Below are 12195 nucleotides of genomic sequence, written 5' to 3' on the forward strand. Positions count from 1 at the left end.
GCTTTGTAAAGTCGGTTTTTTTCCCACTAGCTCACTCATTCAATCACTCACCGACCCACCAAGACCCGCTGGTTCCTCTTACTGCCAGGACAGATCAGAGTAAGGCTTCACCGCATTGATAGTTCAGGACTCTCCTCGCCTCGGCAACAGTCTTTTCTCAGAAAGGCACGCAACTTCAGCTCCGCAGTTCACAGTTCTCAACCATTGTCATTTCCCCCCCCCGTTTTGTTCTACCCCACCCCCCACCCCATGTCCCCTCCCCCTTTTTAGCAGCACTTTTCATTGAGCTCCTCTCCAGAGAGAATGACACTTTGTGACCTCATCAAAATATCAACATACGTACATATTTACAGAGAAGCGCAGCCCCTCTCCAGAGCATCTAAAGAGGACGTCAGTTGATAAAGAGTTCATGATGATTACTCACAGGGAGAGAGAGTGAGGTTCCGTATGCGTGTGTATATTTGATCTAAAGTATATGTGGAGCTTTATTTTGGTGTGTGTGTGTATCTCCATATGTATGGCAAGTATTGACAGAGCTGGGATAATGACAGAAAGAGAAAAGAGGACGAGAATAGAAGGTGAGAGTGCAGAATGGACGTGTGTGTGTGTGTGTGTGTGTGTGTGTGTGTGTGTGTGTGTGTGTGTGTGTGTGTGTGTTTAGGAGTGCTTGATAGTGTATTTGCCTTTCTGCAGTTGGGAGATGTAGAGCTTAGATTTGGTGCCGTCCAATCGCTTGAACCACACCTCGTCATGGTTAATGGTAGTGATGATGGCACTAAAGGACAAAAGCACACACATACATAAAACGATGTTAAAACAACACCACTTAAGTAATGTTAAATAGCAAATATTGTTGCAAGAACTTTCCATGTCTATGGACTTTTGGCACACAAATGTACACGCAGCGACACACACTCACCAACACAGAGTAGGATATCTATGAGGAAGCACTTTATTTAAAAAAAAAAGAAAAAAAAAGCAAGCCCTACCACCTCTCAACTCAAGCAGACTAGCCCATTATGTAATACTCAGACACAACACAATTGCAGAGGCAAATACAAAACAGTGTCAAAGCTTGGCTGATGTCACCAACCATGAAAATGAATTTTAGAAATCTCTCCCTCACTTTTTCACGAGCGCCCATACAGTCAATTTATGACCCACAAACACACACACACACACACATACACACACACACACACACACACACACACAAACACACCTAGTGGGGTACTCATCCTTCCTATTGATGCAGATAGCTTGTCCTCTGCAGTACCACTGGCTGTCATAGAAAAGGCGTCCATCCTCGGAGCGTGCCACGTGGTGGTGCCTGTCAGGCTTCACAGCAGGGGCTGGGACAAACAAGCCAACAAGCAAGAGAAAGCACGTGCACGAGAGGACGCATGTGCATGAGAGATAGAGAGAGAGAGAGAGAAACAAAGCAAGCACACGAGAGAAAGCACGAGAGAGAGAAAGCATGTGCACGAGAGCGAGAGACAGCGAGACCATGTGGGTGTGTAGGATTAAGAGGGGGAGAGATAGAGATAAATACAGAGAGAAAAGAAAAAAACAGCAGTAAATCAATTACACGTGACCACAAAATAAGACTGAAAGGACAAGCTAGAGCTAAGGTGAGTGTAAAGACAATTTATTTGCGACATATTTCTCCAAAAAGCTAGTGTGTGGCCACTTAATCAAGAGCCTTGGTAGTTTGAAGACTGGGAACACTGAATCAACTCAACTTTCAGACTAACTGCAAGTCAATACCGTCTCTGAGCCAGATATTGACTGCAACAAAGGACAAGGAGAAATTCTTACCATCGACCTTCACCCGATGCGGCCCTAGTGATGCCATAGCCTGCAGGAGGTACAGACACAACACAAAAGGTCAAATAACAACAAGACAAGCTCTCCATATAGACACATTAGCAACCATTAACCATGTGTGTTGGCATACTAATACCTTTCGTATCGCTGTCCAGTCTTCAAGAATATCCAGGTCTTGCAGCATGTAAACAATATATGGCCGTGAAAAAGAAATTAAGGAAAACACTTTAAGGTAAAAATACATGTTAAAGAGTAACCCCCGGTATCAGCTGTACCACACCCTTCCTCATCCTTGACAACAGGACATAGGGCGGTTGCTAAAAGCACATAATATAAAGAGGGTGAGGTTGGCTGGGATTAAACTGTCTCTTTGATTGGCGAGAGCAGTAACATTCACACTTTTTTTGCTCGTATGATGTGTCTGTGGACAAAAGCACTTAAATGCGTAACCAACCATTCTGGACCGCCTACAGCAGAGTTCAACCAGCAGGAGCACCTTAAGGGCAGATTTATATCAGTAAATGCAGATATCATCATACTTGCACAGATTTCATCCAGGACTGAGGTTTTTCATTGAAAAAAACCCCAACATAATTTAAGGGTTCAGTGGCAGAAGTGTTTCTTCAAACCCAGGGAAGATAAACAACGGGATTAACAAGACAAGGGCAGGGCAAAAGTCAAGGATATCAGAAACAACAACAGGCTTCTTCTTCTTGACGGGGCAGAATGGGTCTTTTTTCTTATTTTTTCGTGAGTGCAAACCATCATTCCACAACTCTGTAAAGCAGAAAGGAGAGATTTGAGAGAAAGGAAATAATGTGACTTCCCATGTCACTCTCATCTGTAGTGTATCTGCTGCCATTTCACTACACACATTTCAAAGTAGCACTAAAGCACAAAATAGTATAGCAGTCCACCTCTTATCAGTTTTAGGATTAAGGCAGTAAATAAACCTGGCATTTAAGCTCACTGTAGTTTCAAATCACTAAGATTTAATGTCATCTAGCACTGAGGTGGGTTTGTTGACTTCCAATGACCATATTCAACCACTATATTCCAATGTAAACATGAATAGATTTGCCAAAGAGTTGATGTTTCTTTGAGTTGCATCGATGGTGTCAAGTCTGAAATGTATATGTACAGATGTCTTGATGCATGCTCAATAATCCAGGTAAGAAGACCAAAGAAGGTTGAATCAGTTCATCTGGATACAATGTTTATTGACAGATACATTTCATCACTCAACTAAGTGACATCTTCACTCTAAACTGACTGCAGGTATAACGACCGAAACTGACGACCAGTTTCATGGGCAAATATGGGTGTGGCCATATGCATCTGTCGCCATTTTACAATGCTGTGATTGCAACATTCCCTAATCCTCTGTGAATAGTACACATGGCCATTGAAACTCTAGTTAATGGTCACACCCATATTTGCATATGAACCTGGTCATTGGTTTCAGTCGTTATGCAACTGTACTGTACTGTATTGTTTATAAGGGGTGGGGATACCTACAGTCAGTTGAGACTGAAGATGTCACCTAGTTGAAGGAAGGAACGTATCTGTCAATAAACTGTATCCAGATGAACTGATTCAACCTTCTTTGATATATGCACGGACAATGTTATAGTTCTTCAGAAACATAAAACCAAGTACAAATGAGTGACCTTCTTAGAAAATCAACAATAATCAAATGGACGCTGAAGGTTATCAGCTAAAGCTGGTGTAGGGAGCCAGCTAAAGCATGAGTATTAAGTGCATAAGAGAGAGAGAGAAACCGAAGCGCCTAAACTAGAAATGCATTTCTGAAATCGCTCAGTATGCCACAGACAAGGGACGTCCCTTGCTGGAGTAAACTGCCAACCCGTAGCAAAACAGATGATAGACAATACAGTGGGGGGAAAAAATCTGTGTTTGTTCTATGAGCTGATCTGTGGTTTGTAGGTACCTGAGGTAATGTCAATACTATGTCTGTCCTCCTCCAGCCTTCTAATCTTCTCCTCCAGTTCGCTTTGCACTGTGTCAAAAAGCAACAACTTTTCACTCTGGAAGACAAACAGGAAGTGGTCAAGGACAAAGAGGAGACATCATTAGCAAAGGACATAGAAGGCTTGGCGATTTTCACAGAAGGGCTTGTTTTGGCCAGCTCAGTCATCCAAGTAAGTCATATAGTGGAAAGCCTTGATTTTAATAATAGTATTACTGATAACAAGAACAAAATCCCAATATGAAACATACTGGACATGTTTCATATTGTAGGACACTACATAAAAAGATTAAATAAGTGGGGGGGATTCACTTCCTTAAAAAACTTAAAATTCTTGCAAATATTTACCTGTGAAATTAAACAAACTTGCAGAATATACTCCTGCTGAACTTTTACCCCAACTGAATCAAAAGTACTTGTTGATCTCTCACCTCCCAGTGTTGGCAAGCCGCTTGTATCTCACACTCGTACTTGTTCTTCACTGACTCCAAGCACAGCTCCCTGTAGATTCCTGTAAAGAACATAGGAACTTAATGCAAGATCAAGTATATGTAAAGACTTGCAAAAGACACTGCTTAGGGAAGATGAGACATTTTACCAAGATACTGAAGCTTCTAAGATCAGTTGATCAGCCACAGCATGAAGATATGGGAAAGAGTAGTTGAAGCTAGGTTAAGAGGAGAGGTGATGATTAGTGAGCAGCAGTATGGTTTCATGCCAGGAAAGTACTACAGATGCGATGTTTGCTTTGAGAATGCTGATGAAGAAGTATAGAGACGATCAGAAGGAGATACATTGTGTCTTTTTGGATTTAGAAAAAGCACATGACAGGGTGCTGAGAGAGGTGTGGTATTGTATGAGGTAGTCGGGAGTGGCAGAGAAGTATGTAAGAGTGGTGCAGGATATGTATGAGGGCAGTGTGACAGTGGTGAGGTGTGCAGTAGGAATGACGGATGGGTTTAAGGTGGAAGTGGGGTAACAGCAAGGATTAGCTCTGAGCCCTTTCTTGTTTGGAATGGTGATAGACAGGTTGATGGATGAGATCAGGCAGGAGTCTCCATGGACTATGATGTTCACATATGACATTGTGATCTGTAGTGATAGTAGGGAGCAGATTGAGAAGATCCTTGAGAGGTGGCGGTATGCACTGGAGAGAGGAATGAAAGTCAGTAGGAGCAAGATGGTATACAGTATACATATGCGTAAATGAGAGGGAGGACAGCGGAATGGTGAGGATGCAAGGAGTAGAGGTGGAGAAGGTGGATGAGTTTAAATACTTGGGGTCAACTTTTCAAAGTAAAGGGGAGTGTGAAACACATGTGAAGAAGAGAGTGCAGGCAGGGTAGAGTTGGTGGAGAAGAGTGTCAGGAGTGATTTGAGACAGAAGGGTACCAGCAAGAGTGAAAGGGAAGGTTTAGACGATGGTAGTGAGATCAGCTATGTTGTATGGCTCCGAGATGGTGGTGCTGATGAAAAGACAGGAGGCAGAGTTGAAGATGCTAAGATTTTCATTGGGAGTGATGAAGATGGACAAGATTGGGAATAAGTATATTAAAAGGATAGCTCAGGTTGGACGGTTTTGAGACAAAGCACGAGAGGTGAGATTGAGATGGTTTGGACATGCGCAGAGGAGAGATGCTGGGTATATTGGGAAAAGGACGCTGAAGATGGAGCTGCCAGCCAAAAGGAAAAGAGGAAGGCCAAAGAGGAGGTTTATGGATGTGGTGAGGAAGAAAATGCAGGTGGCTGGCATGACAGAGGAAGATGCAGAGGACAGGAAGAGATGGAAACAGATGATTCTGTGGTGATCCCTAATGACAGCAGCTAGAGGAGAAGAAGAAGAAGAAGAAGAAGAAGAAGAAGGACTGAAGCTTGGGAGAGCATCTCATTAGTCATTGCTTTTGAATAGTTTCACACATTGACATTGGTACTGCTGAGTAATAGCTGCTCCTGTTGCCAATTATTTCTAAATTACAACTATTCTGTGTAAAGAGCTGGTCTAGGAATAGGTGGGTGGGTGAGGGCATTAAGGGGGTGCTATAAGCAAGTATGACTTTGGGGTTATCAAGTGGGCTCCTGCCACAATAGGTGTTTCGTTGAATTCGAACAACAACATCTCAGGATGGCCTAACAACAAATTAAGGCTGCCAAGCATAAGTGGAACCAGAACGCCAGACTCATGACTGGAAACAACCCTTTCCAAGGTGTAGAAAGCTTGAGAGTGATAACAATAATGGGCTTAGAAGGGCAGCTGATTCTTCAGGCTCAAATTCTTCCACTTTGCTTCTGAAAATGACACTCAAAAGACAAGGTAAAAAGAATTATGTTAGGCACAATAGTGTGGGACTATTCACTTCTGCTACCAAAGCTATGCTGGTAAATAATATATTTTCTATCCTATTCATAAATAATAAATGAAATTTTCATTCTGATTCATATTCCAAGACTTAAGGCCCAACATTTATTTTTGCATTGGAATGCCAATTTTAAAACCAATGTGCCTCACGTCAGAGTGAAGTTTATAATGATGTGTGTGACCTAAATAGTGATCTGAGGTAAGCACTCAAAAAAAAAACCTTTGCTTTAATCTTAAATCTGAGGAAGGGGGTATCAGGGTAGTGTAGCGGTCTATTCTGTTTCCTACCAAAATGGGGATCACCAGTTCAAATCCCTGTGTTACCTCCAGCTTGGCCGGGTGTCCCTACAGACACAATTGGCCGTGTCTGCGGTTGAGAAGCTGGATGTGGTTTTGTGTCCTGGTCGCTGCACTAGCACCTCCTCTGGTCAGTCGGGACACCTGTTCGGGGAGCGGGGAAACTGGGGGAAATAGCATGATCCTCCCACACGCTATGTCCCCTAGCGAAACTCCTCACTGTCAGGTGAAAAGAAGTGGCTAGCAACTCCACATGTATCGGAGGAGCCATGTGGTAGTCTACAACCCTCCCCGGATCAGTAGAGGGGGTGGAGCAGAGACAGGGCCGGCTCGGAGGAGTGGGGTAATTGGCCAAGTACAATTGGGGAGAAAAGGGGGTAAGGAAATCCCCCCCAAAAAACTCTAGGAAAACAAACATTGCAATAAACCCCCTCCAAATGTTCTCCTTAATATGGGGGCATCAAAGACATAGAAAGCCGTGTAGCACATGAGAATAATAATAAGGCGGGCAGAAAGGCAAAACACCATGGTTGGCCTATAAAACTCTTTGGGTAGACTTGTGTGATATAGGGGCTTGATGTTCTGCTACAGCACTGCCACCTTCAACCCCCCACATCACCATCACTGTCATCTTGTTCTGCACCCCTTTTTCACCATTTCCAAATTGTGAGTAGGGAAAGAGGTTAAAAAAAATTAGTGCTTAGTTACTCTTTATTCAATCTCTAATCAAAGCCTATATCTGACAGAAGACTGAAATTTTGCTTAGACCCACCAGCCACTTTGGTCCTGATCTGCATGTTCTCTTGAAGGTTGGCTAAAGGCTCAAGGTACTCTTGGGCACAACCAGCCATCACCTCCTGCAGCTTGATGTCCACCTGGCTCAGTCGTTCTTTATACAACCTATGAACACAAAATAGATTACTTTTTCTTTTAATTTTTACACCATTGTCACCGTCACAACCTGAGCAAAGCAATCATAACACACAGGTCAGTGACTACAAGTTCTCTGTGTGAAATGCTGAAGGTTTCAGGTCAGCAGATAGTTTTCAGAAGTGTTTTCTCATTTATTCTGTCAAAAGCATTGACATATTAATACTTAGTCATACAGGTTCTAAAGCTTTATTCTGCAAGTGTTAAGAACAAAATGTCTTTATGCATGCTCAATAATCCAGGTAAGAAAATCAAAGAAAGTTGGATCAGTTCATCTGGATATGTTTGACATACATTTCATCACTCATCTATGTGATCTCTTCAGTCTAAACTGACTGCAGGTATCCCCTTATAAACAATACAGTTGCACAATGACCGAACCAACTATCAGTTTCATATGCAGATATGGGTGTGACCATTAAATAGTTTCAATGATGGCCATGTGTACTACTCACAGAGGATTTGGGAATGTTTGCAATCACAGCATTGTAAGATGGCGACAGATGGGGAGTCAAAGAGGCCATCTATGGGAAGAGGGAACGACCATTCCTGAACCGAGGGGGGGGGGGCTAAGAGTATATCTGTCACCATCTTACATCTGTGATTGCAAACATTCCCAAATCCTCTGTGAATAGTACACATGGCCATCATTGAAACTATCTAATGGTCACACCCATATTTGCATATGAAATTGATCGTTGTTTTCAGTTGTTATGCCACTGTATTGTTTATAAGGATGGGGATACCTGCAGTCAGTTGAGACTGAGGAGGTCACTTGGATGAGTGATGAAACGTTTCTCCCAATAAACATTGTGTCTAGATGTACAGAATCAACTTTCTGGTATTTCCTTACCTGGATTTTTGAGCATGCACCAAAACATCTCAGAAACCAACTGCTCCTCAGGAACTTCAACTATCTACTACTATATTGGGAACCACTACTCCTTGACCAACAATTTAGCAAATGTCCATGTGAAATACAATACACTTCAATCCATATTATTGTACCACTCCATCTGCTTCTTCACCATGTTAACTTCTGCTAACAAGAACAAACTCACCCGAATCACTTACACTATCCTCCAAAATATTGACCTTCCCACCCTCAACCTCTTAGTAAGTAAACTGAAACAACTGCCTGGAAAAAGCCTGCTTTTGTAGGAACGTTGTCCCCTCTGCCATAGCAGCTTTAAAGCAGCACCAGGTTTCAGCAACATCTTTTGCATCAATTGTCACAAAGACAATGAAGGGGCTTTTTTTCCTCCTCTCTCTTGAAAGATCGCAACAAGATATGCTTTTATTTACAAGCTGTTGTGGATGAGGAGGAGCGATGTTCACAGACAAGGTAAAGTAATATTGCTATATAGAAGTGTGGCATAAAGCAATCCCTACATTTCCCGGGAGATTTCGTGCCTGGTGGCAGACAAAATTCAAAGCAACAACAAGGCCCTTAGGGAACTGGTCTGAACGGTGATTGTGTTATTGTCCCACAGTATGCAACCATTTGATGACAAGTTACAAAACAAAGGGGTACCTGGTGCTACTTTAACAAAATACCCTTGAAAGAGTGAGAATCCATGTCTGTTTTTGTGTGTCCCTCTGTATGTTATGTACGCATGTATGTAGCAGTACCTGTGTACCAATGTGTTTGTATAGACGTGAATATGTAAACAAACATATGGAGGTATTCTTGTAGTCTTTAATGTACAGGTCGTGGCAGATTTCCTTATGCAGAGCAATAAAGAATCTATCCGTCCATCCATCCAAGTTGAGTTTAGCCCTGTCTGAAGTAAGCCTCTGCAGTTATTCCTCACAACAGTGAGAAAACTGAAAACTAATTTATTGACGATTTACAAAGTAAACAAGCAGAAGGCAGAACAGTCAGTTGATATGTATGTATGTATGAAAGCGAGATCCATAATTTGTTCAACACAACATGGAGGAAACTTACTGTTCCTTCAAGTCTGTAAACTGTTTCTCCAGGGTGGTCATCTCATCCAGGCACTCCATCCGCCTCCTCTCACAGTCCTCGTCATCCATCTCTGTCCATACACACCACAGGTGAGAAATACGCTTGGTTCGTCATCACCTCTATCCTGAGATTATTCTACAGCAGCACTCAGTAGTTGCTTTCAATCATCACTGTAATGGTCAGTTATCATATGCCATATTCACGTGTGACAGATAACCGTCACGCTAGTCAAAACACAGGATCCCCTCACCAGTATCCACCTGTTCTATTTGATTTAAAGATACACATAGCATGTCTGATGTTTGGCCAAGGGTGAATTGGAATTTTAGGCCTTTATGCGCTTACCCGAGCTGTCTCCATCTTCAGACACAGACGAGCTAACGGTGTCCTCTTCGTCTGTGCTGCTGCCGTCTTGCTCGGGGAAATCCACCTCCATTTCTTCGTGGTTACTCTCCTTTTTCTCCCGGGAATGAACCGGCATTGCGATTGAGCAAACCCGGTATGAACGGGGAGAGGGATGTGTTAACGTTTCCAAATTGGGTATGTAAGTAACTAGCCGCAAGAGCTAACCGGCTAGCTCCACATCTAAACAGATCCGGCTCGGCGAAAACATGGCGACCCATAACCAATCACAGGCATTTGTACTAATTTTGTCCAACGGTATCTCAGGAGCTGGCCAACCAGGAAATGCAAATTGTCGGGAATTGTAGTTCTCATAACCATTGCTCGCGCCCCGCCCTATACTTTGCAAAGAAACAGAGACAAAAGGAGCATTTGGGTACGTTTAAGTGGCAGAATCTCAAAATTTAAATGGTTTTACAACACACCTAATTTTCAGTGAAACGCTGTGTGAAGTAAAGAATACGGTGCGAAAAGGTGCAGCTTTCTTTTCAACCACAAGAGGTCAATAAAGCCCTTGGTATAGTTGTGCCAACCCCCCAAATAAATTTCATCCCATAATTACCCCCACTTGGAAAGAAAGTAGCCAGTTATAAGATATTGACACAATTTTGAATGTTAAAGTTAAAAAGAAACGTATTGTTCTGTTTATCAAAGAATGAAATACGACTGATGAAGTGTTAAGTGAATGACCAAACTGTTAGAAAATTAACTATAAGACATTTTACAGCCTCATAAACAAACAGACTATAGTTCCCATCGACATTTAAACACTTGAACCAATTTATTTCAAACAAGAAAGTGAAGAAAAAGAACCAGCTGTAAAATCGAAAGGGGCGAAGCATTTCTTGATAAGAATAGCTGGAAAGTGGAAGTGTTTCCGAATTTTCTGTTTCATACTCGAGTATTTGACAGGAGTTAATGGGCCATTATACCTGAATGTCTATACAATAATCCTTCACATCATATGTGTCCTCAATTTTGGCCTGAACTGCCTATAGAGAAAAATAGAGTTCACAGTTCTTGAAGAAAATTTATACGTTCAGACCAAACTTGCCATTTTCAAATGTTCATACTCAATGAACTGTTCATTATAAAAAGTTACATGGGGTCACAAGCATGCATATAGAATAGAATTCTCTCTGAATAATAAAAAAAATGGCAAATGGCAAATGAAAAAGGAGAAAGGCTTTGCTCATTGTTTGTGGTTGGTGTTTGCTTTCACTACTTCCAGTTTCTAGCACACTGCAGATCAGATCCAAAATCCCACAGATTTAACTGTATCAGGAAACTTTGGTTCTCTGTACTTTATAGTATAGTATGTACCCTACCTTTTAGGATAAACAAACTATATGTTTCTGTGACATTTCTCTTTTTCAGAATTAATTTTGATGGACAGTTTTCTCATGGTTTGGTTACTCATGAGTGCTGGAGTGTCCAGCAGGCTCATGGTATAAAAGAGGAAAGCATTAATGTCATACACCAAAGAAAGCAGGAAAGAACCAAAGGTGAGGTTGAATTATGGACCCATATCAATTTGCCTATCAAGCCAACCGGTCTGTTGAGGATGCAGTTAGCATAGCCCTGCACCATGCCCTGCAACACCTGGAATCACCCAACACCTACGCACACATCCTGTTCATAGACTTTAGTTCCGCCTTCAACTCCATCAACCCACTCAAACTCTTTACCATACTTTTGGATATGAACATTGACCCAGCCATATGCCACTGGATTCAGAGATTCCTGTGGAACAGGCCACAGAGGGTGAAGGTTAATAACCTAACCTCACACCCTCTTACCCTCAGTACAGGTGCTCCTCAGGGCTGTGTTCTCTCCCCCTGGCTCTTCTCACTTTACACCACCCACTTTACATCCATGGATAGCCCTGTGAAAACAATAAAATACGCAGACGACACAACCATTGTAGGCCTCATCTCCAATAATGATGAAACCCAGTACAGCACTGAAATAGACCAAGCCGTCACTTGGTGCGCAAACAACAATCTTCTGCTTAATACAGCCAAAACCCAAGAACTCATTATTGACTTCCAATGCATGTGGAATCCTAAAACACCCATACAAATGAATGGAGACCCCATCCCCACCACTGACTCTTTTAAATTCCTTGGAACATACATCAGCAATAACCTGAAGTGGAAAATTAACACTGATCACAACATTGCAAAAGCTCAACAATGACTTTACGTTCATAGGCAGCTTAAAAAAAGACTGGAACAAACATCAGCTGCTTGTTCTGTTTTACTCAGCCATTATCGAGTCCATCATAACATCTTCTATTACAGTATGGTACGGCAGCATGGACTGTCAAACATGGAAAAAGCTGTGGCAGATTGTCAACAAGGCATCCAAAATCATAGGCAACCCATTCCCCTCAGTTGAATCTCTATATACTAACCGGAT

General features: G+C 42.2%; 1 protein-coding gene across 1 annotated transcript; it reads right to left on the reverse strand.

Annotated features, from left to right (window-relative positions):
- Positions 1–276: 276 nt before the first annotated feature.
- LOC130125328 (breast cancer metastasis-suppressor 1-like protein-A) lies at positions 277–10097 on the reverse strand. Its single transcript, XM_056294879.1, has 10 exons — positions 9718–10097; positions 9352–9442; positions 7243–7370; positions 4249–4328; positions 3779–3875; positions 2515–2604; positions 1964–2028; positions 1819–1858; positions 1223–1352; positions 277–775 (listed from the first exon to the last, which is right to left on the reverse strand). The coding sequence occupies exons 1-10, from the start codon at positions 9851–9853 to the stop codon at positions 658–660; spliced, it is 975 nt and encodes a 324-aa protein (XP_056150854.1). The 5' UTR covers positions 9854–10097; the 3' UTR covers positions 277–657.
- Between the last annotated feature and the right edge of the window lie 2098 nt (positions 10098–12195).

Source organism: Lampris incognitus, chromosome 15 (genome assembly GCF_029633865.1).
Source record: "Lampris incognitus isolate fLamInc1 chromosome 15, fLamInc1.hap2, whole genome shotgun sequence".
Lineage (NCBI taxonomy): Eukaryota > Metazoa > Chordata > Actinopteri > Lampriformes > Lampridae > Lampris > Lampris incognitus.

Bases quoted from the DNA above. Each gene is read 5' to 3' on its own strand.
- LOC130125328 (XM_056294879.1), bottom strand. From the start codon at position 9,853: ATGCCGGTTCATTCCCGGGAGAAAAAGGAGAGTAACCACGAAGAAATG. The intron at 9,443-9,717 runs GTAAGCGCATAA...GTGTATGGACAG, and splicing joins TGAAGATGGAGACAGCTCGG to AGATGGATGACGAGGACTGT. The intron at 3,876-4,248 runs GTGAGAGATCAA...TTTGTCTTCCAG, and splicing joins CGGCTTGCCAACACTGGGAG to AGTGAAAAGTTGTTGCTTTT.